The 20,274-nt window shown below is 41.9% G+C and overlaps 1 protein-coding gene across 1 annotated transcript in view; it reads right to left on the reverse strand.

Moving 5' to 3' along the window:
* Positions 1-7,674: 7,674 nt before the first annotated feature.
* Positions 7,675-20,274, reverse strand: part of DCBLD1 (discoidin, CUB and LCCL domain containing 1) — a 46,258-nt gene continuing 33,658 nt past the window's right edge. Inside the window, 8 exon segments of the mRNA XM_085056105.1 lie at positions 7,675-10,052; positions 12,553-12,672; positions 14,200-14,249; positions 15,265-15,355; positions 16,820-16,936; positions 17,017-17,164; positions 18,696-18,820; positions 19,888-20,103. Of these exon segments, the coding sequence (XP_084912231.1) occupies positions 9,535-10,052; positions 12,553-12,672; positions 14,200-14,249; positions 15,265-15,355; positions 16,820-16,936; positions 17,017-17,164; positions 18,696-18,820; positions 19,888-20,103 (1,385 nt within the window). The 3' untranslated portion in view covers positions 7,675-9,534.

The following is a 20,274-nucleotide window of genomic DNA, read 5'->3' on the forward strand; positions in this document are numbered from 1 at the left end:
CTTTTAATCTTGATATTGAAATCTTTTTGTTCAGATTGAGTATTTTGTGTTTTAAATTATATTTTAAAAGAAATAATCTCTCACCTGTGCTTGAGTAGTCATCTTGCCCTACAGCATCAGGTTGATATGAATGAGCAGAGAGCTCAAATGAAAGGCAATGGTGTGGTAGTAGTTTAATTATGGTAGTACTTAAGGATTTATTGGGAGTGTGTAAGCAGAGGGCAGAAAACTGTGAGCGTAGGAACTGTCTCAATAGACAGGGCTGAGTCATGTTGCATGAAAATATGTAGAATGTACAATTGGTGAGGGCTGGAACTGTTAACTATTTATTTTTTAGCTCTAAAATTTTCAGAAGGGTTTAGATTATGGGTGACTTCAGCAGATGGAAGGAAGAGGGGAAAGACAGAAATCTTGAGTTGTTTTAAAACAAGCAGAGGAATAGAGGCAGCTATGAATGAGAAAGGGTAGAAAGAGGAGAAACCAAAGTACTTCTTTATGTCACCTGAGGTCAAGAAAGATCATTCAAAATTTCTTTGTGTCTGAGTGTCCTGCTGAAGGAGCTCAGTGGCTGGTCCCAGTGACTGTGGACGCTGGATAATCCTCTGCATTTTTTTTTTCCGGAGACCCACAGGTGACAGAAGAGAAATATGTCTTGACTTAGGATATGTGTAAGAAGTCTGTTTTTGTTGGTTAAAACCTCAGCTCAATGGCCTGACAAAAATGGGCTAACATATTTCAAGCTTGCCTTTATAAGCTTGAACTTACACTGCAATAATTGAATATTATCACCTTGTCCAGTGTGTCTTTTCCAACATGACACAGTTCCAAATTCTTTAGAAGTTTTTCAGTCGGAAGCAAACCAAGGAGTTGAGACGTGGAACACATGCTGACTCTGAAAGAGAAATACTCAATTTCTTTGGATTTTCTTTTCTCATCAAGGTAGCTGGTTGGTTTTAATGCTTCAGAGTAGCCTTGCCTTAGCTGTGTTTACCTGGTGTTCCCTTCCTGCAGATGAATTTTGGAATCTGCTGCTGATGCCCACTCCTGTGAAGGACATGATGCTTCAAAGCCAAATGGTTGAAAAAGACCAAGTAGTATTTTTCAAGGATTTTCAATTCCTAGGTGAAAAATTTAAGTCACTTGGGTAAAATTTCCACACTCTATACAAGTGTTTGATTCAATCAGCTGTCAAAATTATTTGGTGTCTCTTTGTCAGCCTTCTGCTTCGTGTGCTGAAGCTTATGTTTCCCAGCTGTACCCAGGTAAGTGTTGGAGGTGCTCATGTTTTGAAGGCTCTGCAGGAGTATGTTCTTCCAGTTCCCTGTGAGAGGGATGTTAAAAGGCCATCTGTTGATTCCAGGCAAACTGGTTACAGTTTTTAACTGTCTTTGTAACTTTCTGCTGGAGACAGTGATAACAATTCCTTCACTGAGTTTTTTGCACTTTGTGTTTCTTCAGATTTCCTTTTTGAAATGCAAAAGCACTGCAGCCTTAGCTGGCTCCCCAGCTTCCCCTCCGTAAGCTCTCTGCTGCCTAGTTTTCAAAGGCTGGGTCTCAGTCAGGAGGTTAGGAAAACAGAAAAACAAGTAAAGTGAAAGTACAGGCATTCACAGACATGTTTTGATTGCCTGTAGTGCTGGAAGTCAGGGGTGCTTGGGAGACAGCTGGTAACTTTTTTGTTAAAACTGCAAGTCTTCAAAGATGTCTGTAAATCTCTGTAAATCCTGTTGATTAAATCTTAATTTACCTATGAACTGTCTAAATATTTGCATAAGTATTATTTCTGTGAAATGAAATATCAGATTCCCATGGAGATATTTTTTCTAATGTTATTTTACTTGCTGTTGTCCAAGTGTTTCTGTCTGTCATCAATTTGTTAAGGGGAATGGAAGCACTTACAGTCATGCTGCTGAACAGGAATAGTTACATATTTGGTCCACTGGGCTTACACTGCTGGAAATGTCCTTGCCTTGAATGCTTTCCCTTCCAATAAGAAATGGGGTGTCCCTATTCAATTCCTGCTGGAACAACCTATAGAGACTTTGCTGCTGTTTACTTCTTCAGCTTAAGGTAGGGGAAGAAGGTTGCTGTAGGTTGCCCATGCTGATCCTCTTGTAGAAGTGAAGCCTTTATGTCCATAAATGCACCAGTTCCTTCTGGTTTAATTTGTAGTTTGTGTGATAGTCTTCGAGAAGGGATTCCCCATGGGCACTTTGATTTAAACCCTGCAGTGGGTACCCTCAGCTTCTGAGGGCTTGAAACTAAGGCTTGAAACTAAGGAATTGACTTTTAATATATGATAAATGGGGATTTCTGTATAGCTGTCAATTGAGTGTTACTGCAGGCTTTCCTGTTTATTTGATCTTCCTTTCTTACCCAGTGTGGCAGTTTAGGTGCTCTCCTAATTTGGGAGAGATGTGCAAGGTTATAAGACAACTCAGGAAGTCTGCAGAATTAGGGTCCTTTAAGTATTATTTTAAGTGTTATTTTAAATCCAGGTCACATATTACTAACTTTTATTTTAAAATTAAAGACATGGCAATTCTGTGTATTATGACCCCCACATCTTACTAAGTTAATGGGGTTGTCTTGAGTGGTCTGGGTAAGTGGGCAAGTGTACTTGGGGCTGTGTCAGTTTTATGCTGTTTTCCACACTCAAACTTGTCTATTACTTAGTAATTTCAATTTGGGACTGCAATCCTCGTTTTTTGTGCAAAGAGTTTGCATTTGGATGTGGTGCCAAGAGGGGGCAGCAGCTTCCTTCCAATCTTCAGCATTAACAAGCCTTTGAGAAACAGAACCTATTGTTTCGTGGGTCAGTTGTTAGGTTTTCTTTGTGGTTTGGTAGGTTGGGGTTTTTAATTTAAAAAAAATAGAAAAACTTTATTCATTAGAACTGTTTCTAGTAACATGTAATCTTAAAATAATAAACATCCAGTCTAACTTACCTCCTGTAGCAAGTAGTTTGCAGATGGCACATCTTACAGTTAAAAATTGTTCTCTCTATATATCAGCGAAACGTGTACAAGCACACATAAACACAGACGAATAATTTCATATAGCTCTGCATTCATGACTTGCTAAAAAACACTTGAATATCCCCATCAATTACTTCAAAAAATGAGTACTCCACTGACTTACAAGCTCAGAGACAAGCAGTGAAAATTTTTCTCTCTGTTTGTGGGTTAAGGCTCTCCAAAACAAGGAACCAAATGCACTGATAAAACATGAAATGAGATACCAGGTAGGTTGGTAAATACTCCTGCCTGCACTTTGCCAGTGCCCTTCAATAATGATACAGAACCAGCCTTGTCACATTTCTGGAATCTCTGCTGAAACAGACTGCCCATGATCATGTCAAACTGGTGAAGAGAAGCAGGGGAAAAAAGGAGATGACAATTGTGTTTTGCTCTAGTCCAGTTTCAGACAGAAGCCTTTTGGCTGGAGAAAGAGGAAGGTCAGCTTACATTGACCCACCATCATCTTTTCTGTGCTGGTTTTGGTTTCCAGTGACCACCAAGTGATAGTCCAGTCTCCAGTCTTTGTTGTTATTAACCAGGTGATCAGTAGACCTGTCAGCAAAATGTTAGTGACATATTTATGTCCTCAGTGCTGGTCCTTATACAGTGATGTGGTTGTAGTATAGAGAAGGGAGGATGGACCATGACTTCATATGTTAAAAAGTTACCTATACACATAAAATACTTACTTTAAAGAAGTATGAATGCCATCTGCAAAGTCTTTGTAAGATTGTAGAAAACTTATTGCAGCATTGTTATCAAAAGCATGACTCGCTTTGTGTTGTGGGGTGTCAAAAAAGGCTTGTGCAGCCTTTTATGATGAGATGCTGAAAGGACTTGGATAGGTGTGGAAGTGAAGGTGCATGAACCATCCACAACCTTTCCACATCCACGTATGACACTGGCATTTCTATATAACAGGCGTGCTTTATCCAGGTCACCTTATTCAAATTTTATAAAACTGTCTGTCAGAACAGATGGTGTCACTTAAGGATAAAAAGCTTAGCCATAGATGTGAAGAAAAGCTGCCTCTTCAAGTGAGGTCTGCTAGCTCGTCTTAGTCTTTATCGCCCTTGTCTTTCCCTGCACGACAGAGGACTTTTCACAGGTTTGTGGTTGGTGTTTTCAGAGGCCTTTACATTTTTGGATAGGTTTGATTTGTTGCTACAGCTCTGGACAGGTGGCAGCATATCTGTCTGTCTCAGTTCGCCCATCTGTGAAATGGTATTTGCCTGGGCCAAAGAAATTAAGATGCACAAAACACATTTGTAAAGACTTGTTTCTAGTACATGCTCAGGGGGTTAAATTGTTCAGACCAGAGGCTGGGTGGTGGGTACTATTACTGTCTTTCTGGGTCTTTTCTCCCCTTACTTTATGGGGAGAAAAGTATCACCATCTTCTCTGCTATCTGCCACTCCTTATGGAGGAGGACTCCTGATAAGCTCCCTGTTGCATGTCAGCTGTTGCTCTGTGTTTCTATATTGTTTGTTTTAAATTGTTCTTGGTGTTTCTCTTAGGCCCAGAATTTTGGCTCCCTCCCTACCTTTTTGCCTGCCTTCTAGTAGGCAACATACATGTGTTTTTAAAGTCTATTATTGTCTGTTGTCATCTGATATGGCTGAGAGAATGTTACAAGCTTTGAATAATTTGTTATGTTTGTAAGTTTTCTCACTCTTTTTGGTAGCTCAGATTTAGAAGGAGGAAATGCTGAGTATTCAGGGTACTGTTCCTCTTTGGGTTAGCCAAAAATGCAGATTATTAATGCATTAAGGGAGCTTTTCCAGTAAAGTCTGATAAAAATTTTGTGTCTAGTCAAAATTATGGATTCTTGGGGTCTGTTCAGGGTGATTATTCAGGGCATAAAAGCCTTAGTAACTCTACTGTGTCTTATTTGTTGACTTATATTTTTTGCTATGGTGAAAAATTGCATCATGCTTTAACTTGATTAAGTTGTCTCATTTTTGGATTTCTCTTTTTCATACTTGTGACTGTACAAAAATAAACAGGATGATAATCTCTTGGATGTCACATGGCAGAGCTGTAACTGTGTTGTGAGTGTCTGAGTAAGTAATGAATTAACCCAGCCCAGGACAAGAGGTTACTGAATAACCTTTGCCTACTGTAGATGGCACAGGTTTTCAACACTTACCACTTACTGTGAGGCGAAGCCTAAACAAATCAGTGCAATTTGAATGAAAAAGTCTCCAAATTCTCATGTCCAGACTATACAATGAGATAGCACAGAAAGTCAGATGTGAGGCATCCTCCTTATCATGGGTAGCATGAGTTTTCTCCAGCTAAGGATGTCTTTCCTCGTTTCTTTATCTAGTTTAGAAATACTTTATCTGACTCCTTGTCGTGTGTCCTTAATGGATTGTAGGACTGTACTGGGGGGAGGAGGGGGGGGCTTCAAAAAAAGGAAGCCCTCAGGAGAGGTTACTATTTTAAGTTTGAAACTGATTGTGCAGAAATGGCACCTTCCTTTTAAATAAGTGAAACTTTTTCTGTCTTCAATAATTCACAGGCATTGCAATGTTAGTCTTGTTAACCCCACACAGCTATGGCAGGGTAATTTTCAGTGTAGGTATCAACAACACTCATGAGTTTCAAATGAAATGGTAAATTCTGCTTTCACACTGTTCTAATCACATAGAGGTTGGAAGTCAGTACAAACTTACATTATAGCTGACATTGGAAAGAAAAGGGCAGTACACGACTTTTATTATGGAAAATAATAAGGAAAAAGGAATGCAACAACATAACCTTGTCATTCCTTGGGTCTGGCCCAAGGATTACAGGCTAGGAGAGCTGATTACAGGCTGAGAGCCTTTAGGATGCCCACTTGCTGAGCAAAGCTAGCCTGGTTTTGGAGAGAGGGTGGACGGAATAATACAGATGGAGTTCTACAAGGTTACTTTTCAGTGGGCATCTGATCCTGCAGGACTGCTGTGAGACCACAGACTCCCTTCTTAGAACTCTCTTAATTTTTTCACTTTTTGTTTTAATGGTAGTGATCCACCAAACAGGTAAGCACAGTTACGCATCTAACTAGGTATTTTTGGAACCTTCGTTGTAGTTGTTTTTTCTAATTTGAGTTTTAAATACAAGGCACCAGCTGGAAATGCATGCTAAGCTGTCATTTTTTGCTTTCAGTTGCAGGTAGCTTACACCATTTTTTACACTTTCTTACCTCAAGAGCTACCTCTTTCCCTACCCTTGGTCAGACATGTGCAGTTATAGTGCTGCCCCTGTTCCCAGCAAAGTCAGAGACTTGCTGTCAATAGCAATGGGACAGGCTGGTCCTTAGTGCCAGGAGCAGTTAAATATTTAACCTTCGTGTGGACTCTGACTTGGCTTTGCTGTTCCAGCCCAGTGGGAGTGCCTGCTCGGGGAAGAAGTTTGGTTACCAACACACCACTGAAAGTCTCCATTGACCAGAGGGTCAGACTCTGCTCTTACACAATCTTTAGAGATGCTGGAGAGAGATCCGGAGCTAACAAGCCTTCTGAGTGTGGAAATATCCCAAAATGGTGCATACTCTAACCTTCACGGTGGAACAAAGGTTTTTAAACCTGTGATGTTTTATAAGGCTGCCTGTGTTATGCCTGTGTCTGGCTCTGGCAGTGAGGACAGGCTGAAGTTTGATGTATCACTATGTAAAAAGCCATTCAGAGGATGGACATGAGGATGAGCACTAGCACTGGTAAGATTCAGGCAATCCTCTTTCATTCCTACACCAGGATTTTGTATCTCTACCACCATTAGGATAGAGAGACGTAGGGCAGGGAGTCCCTTGCATATCTGCTGCTAGGGTCACTAAAAATTTCCTAGGCCAAGGTGGAGAGACCCAAGGCTTTTAGTGCTAACCACACTTAGCACTCACTCAGATGTGAGCCATGAAGCACCATGGCAGTGACCAGGAGATGTGCTACCTGTCTCTGTCAACATCAAGCCGCTGTGAAGGAAGGCTGAAGATGTTTCGGGATCTATTTCAAGCCACCTTTGCAGGTGTGTTGGGATTTTATTGAGGTGGGTGTGGGTGAAGGCAAGGTGCAAACTGAGACCAAACTTTCAATTAGGCTAAATCAGCTGTGTTAGGATGGATTTGAATGACAGCAGAAATGGGCAGATGCTGCCAAGAAGCCTTTAACATTTGTAGCATGCTGCAGGTGCGCTAGGCATGTGGCAGAAGAATGCAAAAAGTTCATTATAATACAAGTAGTGTCATCTGCTGGTCCTCGAGCATTGCTGTGTTATTTAGCTGCTTCATTAGGTGGGGAGTAGGCCTGATTACTGACTTGTTTGTCAAGTGACAAGTCAGGCTAATTAGTTGTGTGGGCAGAGGATTGGTTTCAGGCTCATCCCTAGGGCATCCTCATCCTTTCCTCAATCATATGCATCCAGCAGCGGGGTTTGGCACGGGAATTTGTGGGTTCTTCTTCTCTAGAGCTTATGGACAGAAAATCTGGGCTAAATGGGGCACTGAGAGAATTTTTTTTAGCCCATCACACTGGGACTGCGAATTGCAGCAGCACAACTGGCACTTTTGCAGGGCGTAAGGAACACTTCCTTCTCACCCTGCAGGGTACGTGGCGAGAATGGGCGTGCAGTGATGATGGAGTCACCGAGTGAAGTGGCAGGCCTGTGTGGCTGATTTACAAATACCAGTGTTCTTTATTTACACAGACATGTAAACAACAGAAGGTAAACAACACCGCCCAGCTCGGTCTAACAAACAGGCTGCTGCTGCTTCACTTCAGGACCTGAGGTGTTTTAGACATTTCACAGAAACTGTATTGACAGCAAACACAGGAAGGCTACGAGGTTACCTTGACTCTTTCTTCTTTGCATGGGAATCGCATGCACGGTGCGGCAGCGTGGGGGAATGGCACCACAAAATGAGGGTGTGCAGAGAACCCACTCAGAGCTTGCCCTAAGTTCGGGTATGGCTGGAGTTAGCAGTATTTGTGAGCAGTGTCACTGCAACCAGTCTGTCCTCTGACAGTACTTTCCACCCAGAGACCTGAAAGCACTCTGTGAACAGACTGATCAATCTCCATTGCATCTTTTGCAAATTATCCCATTTATATACAAGGAAATAAATGGAGGGCCTTCAAAGAGCGGCTTTCCCAGAGCTCAGGTTTTACTGGTCTCCTTTCCCAACCTCGTGCTTTAAGCGTAGCACCATTCTTTCTTCACAGAAGTATATCGCTTCTTGACGTTTTAGGACAAGTTTTCGTATTCAAAGAAAAGCCCCAAGCACGGGAGGTAGAAGGGCAGTGGATGATCCCAGTCACAACCAGAAGCTGTTCTGCTCCAAAGCTGCCTCTGCTGAAGAAGGAGCCAGCTGCTGTGCAATACATTGCACCCATCCCCACGCTTTTTCAAGTTTGGCCGAAAACGGAACGAAGGGAAATATTAGCTGCAAAAGAAAAACTATTTGAAAACAACAGTGCTGATCTGCTGTCTTGCAAATTTAACTGCAACAGTAAGCCATATACACACTGTGTTATACTTAGTTGGAATACTTCTAACAGAAATGTTACACTAAATTTGTAAGACAGAAAAATACCTAGTGGAGAAATTAAGAGTTCAGGAAGTTTGCTGCTTTGTGCCAAGGAACAAGTTTCCTTATAGTTTAGCAGCAAAAGAATCAGTTAGGGCTTGAACAGCATTGAATTCTCAGCTGTAAATTCACATTTTGGTTACACACACACTTCCTATATATAAAAAATTAAAATAACTCCCCCAGATTAACTGGTATTGGATGTGTTGTGTTGTTTGGTTTTGTTTGTTTTTTTGGTTTGGTTTTTTTTTTCTGTTGTAGAGTGATAACAATGGCTTGAACCCAAAACCAGTTTCAGCCTTTCTACCCGTTTTTTAACATGAATTGCAAGTTAGACAGGCTCAGCTTGTATGCTAGATCAAATTCAAACATGTGAGAATTGCTGCTAAAAAAGCAGCTGGGAAGTTGTGCTTGAGCACAGTATTTGAATAGCTGCCTTTTCTTGTGCACATTATGCAGCAAGTGGTTTAACTTCTATTCTCCCAGTAAGAACTACAGCCCTATCTTCAGTTATCATAGGAAAGGAGATGAATCAACACAACCGTAAGATACACCATTTACAGCTGCCAGATAAAGACAGAAAAGGAGGACTGTTTTCCTTAAATAGGCATTTCTGCAATTCTTTCAAACCCCCAGGTGAAAAGGAAACTTAAGAAATTCTCCTTAAATAAAAGCTATGTACAAATTGCACATATTGCAAATGGAGCACTGAGATCAGTTAGAGAAAATAAGATGTACAGTCTTCACTGATAACATCTCTCTTGCTATAAACAGTGATAAACAGCATATGCTTTCTTCAGATGTCAGAACCCAGCAAGACAGCAATATTATGTACACAGGGCTTGTTTGCCTTCTGCCTCCCACAGCAGAGTCCCTCCAAACTCTGTTTTCACTTCAGAAAGCTGTGCAGTGACGTTCCTGTGCACCGTGCCGCTCCTGCTCGGCAAATCACAAGAGAGCTGTCATTGCTGTCTGGCTTATGGGCTTTAGGCAGTCTCTGGGCGTGGAGTAACCCTCGCCCCCCAGAGCAGTTTGCTGGGGTTTCTGGTAGTCTGTGCTGTAGCTCACCGAGGTCAGAACACCATTAACTTTGGGTTTGTCGTAGTTTATGACACTCTGGGGTGTCTGATAGTCTCCGTTCCTAGTGTCGGTCTTACAGGAGCTGGGGAAGCTGCCGGCAGTAAGGGAATGTATCTGAGATGAGACGACAGGAACGTTGTAGCCATTCTCAGAGGGGAAGTTATTTTCTCTTGCGATGTGCCGCTCTATGATGGGGGTGGCGTACTCGGGCTCTTGGCTGGTCAGGGGCAGAGCGTATTCATGCCTGTTAGCTCTGTGAGGGCAGTGATAGTGATTTTCAAACTCAGAACTCCCCCTTCTTCCCTCCTCTTTGGTGTCCACAGGGCGAAAAGTCGATCCTTTACGTGTTACCGTCCCAGTCCCAATCATGAGAGGCTGCTGATAATCTAAAAGGAAGCATGAAATTCTCAGTGAAGCATAGATTGGTTATTTTATGTCTATAATACTTATGCATACATAGGTATTTTATGTTGAAAAACTCACTTATTTATGTTGAAAAACTCACTTATTTTATCAAATGTGTGGTTACTGGGGATGTGAGGAAATCTTTCCCCAACACTGGTCCTGTAACCTCCTTCAGCGAGCAAGAGTTGCAGAACATGGCAGAAGCTCTTCCACAGAGAAGGTCCAATCTGCCACCTCTTTTCCTACTCCCTCCCTCCCTTCCCGCACCTACCTTCCCAAATAAATTAACATTTCTGGAGTATACTTAAGAGCCCTAAATAAAAAGAGTGAGGTTAACAAAATATTAGCAACAAACTGGACAAAGTATCCACACACGAGAAGTTCTCCAAAATGAGTGTTCCACTTTTGGAATAATTAAAATGCCCAGAGGATTCTTAACGAGCCGGCTTTATTTAAAAGGCATCTCACAGTAGCTGACTGACAAGAAGGATGAAATTAGGCAAAACAGCAGCCAAGAGAGTCAATGGAAGTGTGAAATGTGCTAAGCCAGCTCAGCATGGCTATGGGCATGCCAGGGGGGATGAGCTTGGGGGGAGATATGGAACTGGTGCTGCTGGAGGAATTGGGCAGTCACCCGGTCAAGGGGGATGACAGGGACAGAGCTGGCATAAGGCAAATGGCCTGAGAAGGAACAAGGAGTGAGATGGAGGAAATATGGCCTCAAAAACTGTGTTTGCACCTCTAGTTAAGGTAGATGCCAGGCTGCCATGTGAAGAGATCTGAACTAGGTTTTCTGAAAAAACCAGTAATACTATTATGAGAAAACTGAACGTTCTAACTTTCTCGCTTTGGCGCTGGTGACAATCTCAGATACATACGGTGGCCTGAACAGCTCTAGTAAGTGACACTGCTAAAGCAGCGTGTTTGCAGGCAGGCGTGAAGAAGTTAGCTCGGTTTCTGTTCTGGCATCGCGGTTCATCTGACATGAGCGTCGAATTCAATCCCATATGTCCTGTGAATCTTTTTGGCAGTTTCTGGCTGTGACCCAAACTTCAGCATGTAGGGTGAAGGTGTTATGATATCTCACTAAGTAAGTGGTGCAGCTCTCCCCAGCATCGCTGCTGCCATCCCCAGAAATCTCTCTCGCTCAGGATGAAGCATCTCGACTTCCTCCTGGCTGCCTTTGGGAACCGGCAGGCAGCTTGGGGTTTGAAGTGAGGAAATTTCATGTAGCATGATAACCTATGTGCAAATTTCGTGCTCTCTGCAATTGAATTATTAAATGGCACATTTCTGGGTTGTATTCACATTTTTGTTTCATGTTTTCTGTTTCTAAGGAGACTGCAAGTGAAATCCTGGGAAGGTTGGGAAGTTGCCTGGGCCAGGCTGAGAGTTAAGACTTCCCACAAAAGCTGCAGGAGGGGATGATGGAGGGAGCAAAGGCTTCCCAGACATGGCCAGGAAACCAAATAACTGCCATTTGTGAGCAACCTTTATTCATTCTCTTTCCTTAAAACTGCTCTATAGATCTCTGAATATTTGTATTGAAAGTTTCTATAAAGGACTGAAACTGTCTTTGAAAGATATTGAGAGCAGCACCATATGGAATTACAGTAACTATCCATTTGTAGTTTAAATATATTTCTCTGCCAAACACTATGAAGAAATTCCAAGGCATTTCTAAGGTCTGGAGGCTGGAAACAGCAAACTAATCTTTCTTCAGGAGTGCTGATCACTGATCCCATGAAATGGCTGGTCTCACTAGCCTTACCAGACAGACTAGACTAGGCGGGGATAAGATGTGCTAAGAGGATGAATTAAAAAATCATCCCTTTGGGATGCAAATAGTACTGATGCGGGGATTTGCTCTATCCAAACAGTGACCTGGAGCCAAGGTAGCACAGGAAAGAAGCATTGTGGTTGGTTTTTTCTTCTCTCTCATCTAGCTGCTTCCACTTCAGGAAGTCTCAACTCTCATATAGTTCAGGCACCAGGAAAGCTGCACAGGGATCTCAGCACAACTTCAAAATAGGCATGAAATCCCACCACAAACCAACTAAGTAATTTTCCTGCTTGATCAGCAGCAAGGGGCATTACATTTTCTTCCATTTCCAGAGACATATGTGTTTGAATAGAAGCACAAAAGTTAGTCAGCAAAAGGAACCAATCCTATCCTAGGCACATTCTTGCGCTTCATCCATGCATGAGTGCCTTCCACCATTACCTTCAACTGTAGCTATTTCAGTCAGGAAATTTTTCCAACATCTTCAAGAAAAAAATTCCAAAATAGTGGTCTTTTCCTCCCTAATATATTTAGCTGCTTCACTATACATTTGGGATGAACAAGGATAAATCTGTTCCTGCGCCTCACTCAGCTTGGACAAGAGCTGAAGCTTGTAACATTGCTGGGCCATCCCTCTCCCTGTTACTGGCTCTGCACACAGAGCGAAAGGAATGCATCTGAGAGGGAGCATCTGTTACCTGCCATGTCACTGGTGACCAGATCCAGCTTTTGTGGTGTCTCCTTCTCATTGTTATAGCTGATGGTGAATTCAGTTGACTGATGTCTGGTAAAGGGCTGCTTGATTTGTTTCCAACAACCTATGAAAAAGAAATAAAAATAGAAGGCTTATCAGCAAGTTAAATGCTTGAAATTGGGAGACTTACCAGAAAGTTTAATTTTTGGTATACTCATTGCTGTCAATACATTGAAATAATTTAAAAACATGACTAAAATGGGCTGTTTGTTTAAAAAAAGCCCCTAAATGTGGAGGGTGAAGGAAGAAATGAATCATCAGCTGGGATTTCCAAGTGAAAATGAAATTTTATATAAGATTTTTTGGCAAGAAATGCTCAAACTCTGTAGGTGCCTACAGTGATGCCTTAACAAAGTATATTGATAAAATACCAGCTTTAAATCAGTTACATGTTTTGGCATTAATTATGTGGCAAAAATAATGCTTAAAATTTCTATTTTTTTCAGTAGATTAGTGTGGCTTCCATTTCATTGGTATCTGAGCACCTGCACTCATCAATTAATTTGTTCTCACAACATCCTTGTAAGACAGAAAAGAAAAAATTCCACCTTGTCAGGGACTTGCTGGAGCCTGCACCAAGAGGTCTGTGGAGAGGTGAGTTTGACTCACAGATTTCTAAGCCCCAAGCCGGGTTCACAGGGGCTTAGGAGCTTCATTTATGAAGCAGACATACAACAAATGAACTGACTGGGTAAGAGGCTATCTCCAATTTCTTGGGATTTGTCCTCATTAGCAAGTGAGAAAGGATTATGATGTGACCTTGAAAAATCATATTAGCAAATATGATGTTAAGTACAAATTAATTTTCTAATGAGGGCGAGCTGCAGTGGGTAACAGCATTCCTTTCACTGACGTCAGCACCTGCTGAGGGATGAAATTTTGGAGCTGAGCTATTGCAAGACACTTGTCAAGAGACATATGAAGTGCTTAGTGGTTTGGGTTTTTTATGGAAGCCGAATTTGAGAAGGATATTCCTCTACAGGAAAAACACCCCAACTGCCAAGCTGATGGGAACCCCACTCTAGAAAATGTAATTGAGCAAGACAAAGGAAATAATTCATTGGGGTTTTGCAGTCATGTCCTAAAGCAGTGTGCTCGAGCCAATCCCTCATTCAATACAGTTCAGTGTTGTTAGGCTTTATAAATACAGTTCCAACCAGGGAGGGCAGTGAGAAGAAAATATTAAAGCCATAAAAAATTATTATCCCTTGCTCTCTTGGAGAAAGGCAATACCCTCTGCTGTGGGGAAAAGAAAAGGAAAGTAGCAATTTTCTGCAAAACAGGTATTTTGGAGGTGGGAAGGAAAAGGAGGGCACCTGGGAGCACTCTTACATGCTAATTTATGCACTCTGTATAATAGATCTTTTGTTAATTGCCTTTCTGTCATAGAAACCAAATTATATTGTTTCTCAGGGCACTGTGCTAGGATGACACAAGTGGGACTATCGTTTGCTGTTTCCCTTGATGAAGAGGTGAATTTGAATGAGGAAATGTGGATGCTATTTCACAAGCATTAAATGCTTAGTTGCATAAACCCCTTCCTGCTGGCCCAGTGGACAGGACAGGACAAAGTGCATGATTCCCCACTAACCTGATTTCTGAGTACTGGATAATCCATAGGAAAGTCCTTTGGCTTCTCGCCTGCGAGGAGAGGAAAGGATTTATAAACATCTGTACTTACAGCATTTCAGCTTCATGCTTTAGCTCCAGCAGAGCCTTTTTATTTAATGGCTGAGGACAAGGCTTCACTTCAAATTCCTGGAAGCTGCTGTTTACTAGAACATCAGGCATGCAAACCAGCACTTTGACATTTTCGTTTTCTCCATTATGTGCAAGTTGTGAGTGCTGGTGTTCAAATTTCTGGGGCTGACTCATCAATTTGATGTGTCTATGTCTATATGTGTCACTCCAGGCTATGTTTGAGTCTGCTCCTCTGAATTCTTTGGCTATTTTATAGATTTACTGAGAATCCAGGGCAGAGCTGAGTATCACTGGTGATGAAGCAGCATCACCAGAGCATTGCTTATACTTCCAAATCCCCATCTGCTGACAGAAGCATTTCCTGGCTCAACGTGCAAGTGCAGGTTCATAAGAACAGGCATCTAGCAGGAAGCACAGTTAGCAGTGCTTCTTCCAGTCCTTGGACTTGTGAGATGAAATAGCTTAGTTTTAGCTGCTTACACCAGTGCATGTGTGCAACTCCTTAGTGCTGAACTCTGCTTTCAGCCTGCTAGGTGAAGTGCTTTAATTTAAAAGACTGGGAAGCAGAAACACAACAGGAGGGAAATAAAAGAAAATTATCCGGATAGATAGCTCTTCCCTTCACTGTATTTTTATTTGGCTTGAGTGTGGAAAGTATCCTTTGACTGCTTTACACCTCAGTGTTTGTGGGTATATGTAGGGTGAAGAGAAAAGCTGGCTACATTGGACTGGGTGCACAGTTCTGACCTGATTTGCCTTCATTTTTCTCTGACTAGGGAAGGCATACAATAAGAAATAGAATTTATAGAGACACAACCTGAGTTCTACTTGAAAGACTGACAACCAGGATCAATTCCCAACTCCCTGGTAAAGAGGCTCTGGAAAGAGGGCACGGAGTTGGACATGCTAGCTAGGTACCCACAAATGCCTCCTTTGACAAAAACCAGTATCTTACTTGCGTAGGGCTGTGCAGATACAAATTCCAGAGAACAAGAACAGAAACAGCACAATGAGGATGGGGACAATTATAGCTGTAAGCTTTAAACCTGCATGAGAAAAAAAAATGATTAAAAGTTTAAAAGGCAAATTACTCTAAAGCTGCTAATTTTTACTACAACAGAAGGTAGGTCATGTTGCAGGCATGCTCCTTGAAGAGAGCATGAAAATGTACAACTATAAAACTAAAAGACCACTCCTGAGCCATGGCTGGTTGTCATGTACCTATGTGGAACAATGTTGAAACAAAAGAGTTGAATATACTTTCTCAAGGGTGACACTTGACTTGGCATCAATATGCATCCTTACAAAGAGCAGTTCTTTCTTATTACACACTAGATGACTTTTAAAAAGCCACTCATACACACTCTGTTTGCAGTTGCTTATAAATCTGCCAAAGGAGACTGCAATTTTACATGCCAAGTATCTGGCTCATGCTGAACTGGCTGAAATGTTTCAGTCAAAATAGTTCAAAGATTTCCATGCGGGAATCTAGCGAAAAACCTGTTTAACCACTGTCAAATTCTAACACAACATGCTTTAGAGCAGGGATTTGAAAATTAGCAGTGGGGTGGCTCTTGTGTCAGGAGTGTGCCATTCCCTGTTTCTAGACACTTGCCAGCTGTGAGAATCAGGCAGTACAAGTGTCCACAGAGTACTTACAATTTAGCAGATGAAATCTCAGTAGATTTAATTTTCAGTGACCATGGATATTATTTACTCATACCGCTGCATAGATGAGCTGAGCTTACTTGCTCTTGCCAAGCAGTTTCAGAACTTTTTCCTTCCAGTAATTGCTTCTTACAACCAGTTTTCACACAGAGGCATTTCTACAACTGTCAGCTACCTAGTGGGTTGTAGCATTTGGTACAATGGGTCTCGCTATTCCTGCCTGGCTATGAACCCACCAAACAGTCAGTATAAGCACCAAATGTTGTTTGTTTGCTTTTTAAGGTCTAAGAAGTTAGCTCCACAACATTTGAGGACGAAGACCACAAATTCAGGGAGAAGTATGCAAATTGAGATTGTCTGAGCCCCCACAAGCAAAGGCATTGTGGAAAAGTGTTTAATCACACAACCAGGCACACTGTATGCTTTGATCTGGGAACTTGCTCTGGGAGGAGTCATGGTTGTGTGGAGAGAAAATAACACTTTTGTGAGACCACTACCTCACATACTAAAAAATTATGAAACATAGGAAGAAAGTGACGAAGAACTCTTCCAAAAATTGCTACTGAGTGCTCACTTGAGCAACCCACAAGCATGGCAAGTAAACCACTTTGACAGGGAAACCAAAGCCCAATGTTTTACACATCAAGGAAAATTAAAGTTTTCAATCTCTTTCTGTGCCTTAAGACAAATAGAACCTATTGCTCCTCCTTCTTTGTTGTTAATCTTTAATAAAGTCTGAAGGGAAAATAGAAGTTTTGATTTGTGAGAAAGTTTAAAGTTCACTCAGTCTGGGCTGAAGACATGATGCATCTTAGAGAAAATGCAGCACTAGGTAGTGTTACCCAAATTAGTTTCTTCTGCTGGGATGGGCTCTGTAACAGTCCTGTCTTCTTTCCCAAGGGAGGTTTCTGTGCTCTGACTCGGTTTCTGCCACATGGAGTGCGTAAATGAACTGTTAGCTGCAAAAGAGAAGAGGGCATCAGTGGCACTGGGGCAGCACAGTGGGCTTCAGAGGCACCATGCACTGCCTACGCCATACCTGGCATTATTCGGCACCCCATCAGCTCCAGCTTCAATGCTATTCTTTGGTTCCAAGTCTGAGGGATAATCCGCACATAACGAGCCACTATGGGAGGGATGAAGTTATTGCGGACCATGTCACCGGAGTTGGAGTTGCCTTGGAATACCTGCAAAGAAACGTGCACACATTGTTTGCTCTGTTTCAGAAGTATCTCTTCAAAGTGCTCCTGACATCCAGCTTCAAAGATTTTCATTATCCTAAAACTAATACATTGATAACCTGGGATTCAGCCACAAGATTTTAGGAACTGAGAGCTCTGGAAAGAAATAATCTTTTTAGTTGTGCCAGATAATCACATTTTTCTGTCAGCTCGGAGGAGAAAGATTATCACCGTTTCAATACTGTGTAATTTCTAGTTAATGTATGTGTGTACAATGCTATCATTTTTTATTTAAAAGCACTGCAGCACCCTTTCTTGGAAATAAGGGGTAGAAACATAAAAAGAAAAAAAACTGAGGTGAACTATTACTAGACATTTTAGTAAAATGGTCAGTTTTCTATATTAAGCTTGAGAGTGATTATTAACTACACAGTTGTTACTGCACTTATACAGTATTTCCCAGAATCAGCTCAGCTCCTTGTGCAGAACAGTAGTTCTTGCAATATTAGCTCTTGGAGATGTTTCAGCATGATCTAGCAAAACTTAAAAGCCTGATGAGATAGAGAAGTGAGCTCAGCATATTTTAGATATAATCCCAGGCCACACAGGGTTCTGATGGGACAGGTTCTGTCATGCACCTTAGCAGAAACTAAGATCATATACAATACTTTCAAAGGACATTTGTATATAACAAGTCACTGTGGGAAACTGCAAGCCTGCACATTTTAAATAGCTAGCCTTTGCAGTTCAGCCACTATTAGGTTGATTTGTCCCTTTTTGGGCCAGCATCACATGTTTAACATTTAAAAAATATTAACCCCATTAACGTTGGGCAGTGAAATTCCTTGCCATGCAAGCTAAGAAAATCAGAGCTAGCGGGAAATCTCTCTTCAGCTCTACCACATTTTTAAGAACTGCCATCAGGCCTGAGGACCAGGTAGAGCCTTCTGCTGAGGCAAGCTGAACTCCCTCAGGAATGATGAGTGAAGGTCTGACTTTGAACACGGTGGGGGACAGGGAGGAAGACTTTTGGGATTTCTTTTTTCTGAAAGGAAACGAGGTTTTCAGGGGACAATTTTATCAGACAAACTCCACCAGCAGCCCTGCCCTTCACCTGAGGGAGTTGTTTCATTTGGCCGAGGGAGGTGAGTTGATCATCCTGATGCATTTGGAGCTGACCCTCAGCTTTGCTGGTGCTGTACCGACAGCATCTCTGGCACGGGCAAATGTTTAGCTAAGGACTTGCCCCAGCAGCTGCTGTACAGCTCCAATTACACTGCCTTTTTATAAGAAGGATGCAGACATACACATGCCTCCCTGTGTGTGTCCCACAGCTTCACCAATCCCTGGATAACTTCCTTGTTTCAACAAGCTTGCTATCTACTCCATAGCCATAAATTACACTGGTGAAGACAGCCCAAGTCTAGACAAGTTTGAAACTCCTGATCTTTCTTGACAGTGAAAGGCTGCCCTTCAATGTCAAGGCAGCATACACATTATTGTTTTGTGGTTTTCTGCCCTTCCCACTTTCCCTTACCTTTTCTTCATTGCTCAGAATCCCTTTGTAAGTTCTCCATTTTGAGTTGTTATTTTTATAGTTCATTGTAAATGTCTTCACATAAAAGTTGAAATTCATGGATCTAGAACCAGTGGTCTTAATCCCTTTTAACAAAACAAAAAGACATTTTCATTTGCTATATGGCTGATTTGAAGGAACATTTTCAAATGCAAACAAAGAAGCCAAAACAATTCAGAACGCTTGTCTTCAAGGTGTTTGTTTTTTAAACAGTGTTGAAGTTGAGTTTAAAAGTTGGGTGAGGAATGGAAATCAGTTTTAAATTGTGAATTTAGAGTAATGGATATTTATAACAGAGCACAAAAGGCTGAGGGAGCTGGGCCTGTTCAGCCTCAAGGAGAAATGACTGAGAGGGCACCTCATCAGTGTCTGTCAGTGTGTGAAGTGGGGTGCCAAGAGGATGGAGCCAGGCTCTGCTCGGTGGTGCCAAGCAATGGGACAAGAGGCAACAGACAAAAACTGATGCACAGGAAGTTCCACATGAACATGAGGATGAATACTTCACTGTGAAGGTGACTGAGCACTGGAACAAGTTGCCCAGAGAGGCTGTGGAGTTTCCCTCACTGGAAATATTCAGGGACTGTCTAGACACAATCCTGTGCCGTGTGCTCTAGGATCACCCTTCTTGAGCAGGGAGGTTGGACCAGATGATCCACTGTGGTACCTTCCAACTTTACTCATTCTGTGATTCTGTGACTCCAAGACAATAATTGCTTTTTGATATTATGGTCTGCATGGGCCATATTTACATCTTTAGCAGCAACTGTAATTTATATTTTTACAACTAAACCAGGAGATGAAAACAGAATTTCTTTCATCTGGGCCTTGTTTCAAAGGCTGTGACTTTTATGTTTCTTGTTGATTCCAGATCATCCATCCAGACTCTACTGGTCACTGTGTAAGTGTTTTGTTCTGTCAACACATTTACAGATCAGATATGCAGGACAGTTGAGTTCAATCTTACATCCCCGTAGGAAGGCCAGTCTTGTAATAACCATGACATTTTAAATAGGAAAATAATATTCCTGAGTGCAGAACATTTCATTACATTTAACAAAAGAAATGTTGCATTAGTGCACCATCAGCTTTTCAGCTGCATTCAGTTTCTTCTCCAGCTGAAACGCCAATTTCTAATAACCAGAGATTGACATACCTGTTATTCTCTTCTTCTCTCCCAGGTCTATCTCCAGCCATTCACGGCTGCTGCTGTGGTTAGAGGCCCAAGACAATCCTGGGACTTGAAGCCAAGCCTTGTCAGGGGACCACAGGAGTAGTTGCCCAAACTCATTGGTCTCCTCCCAGTAGGAAGATGCAGTAACCTGGCTCTTGGAGAGGAATCCCTCTTCCAGACTGAGAGATTTGTTGCAGCCTAGGAGTCCCCACACAGACAGGCAGAAGGAGTTATTTTGCATTTTCACAGGATATTTTTATATTAGGCTAGCAACATTTGAAGACCACCCACAACAGCAAAGTCAGACGTTGCTGAATCTAGTGCTAGCCTGATGCTCTCCATTAGTTATGGTGTTTACCAGTCAATTTG

This window comes from Lichenostomus cassidix, chromosome 3, assembly GCF_008360975.1.
Source record: "Lichenostomus cassidix isolate B80296 chromosome 3, HeHo_3.0, whole genome shotgun sequence".
NCBI lineage: Eukaryota > Metazoa > Chordata > Aves > Passeriformes > Meliphagidae > Lichenostomus > Lichenostomus cassidix.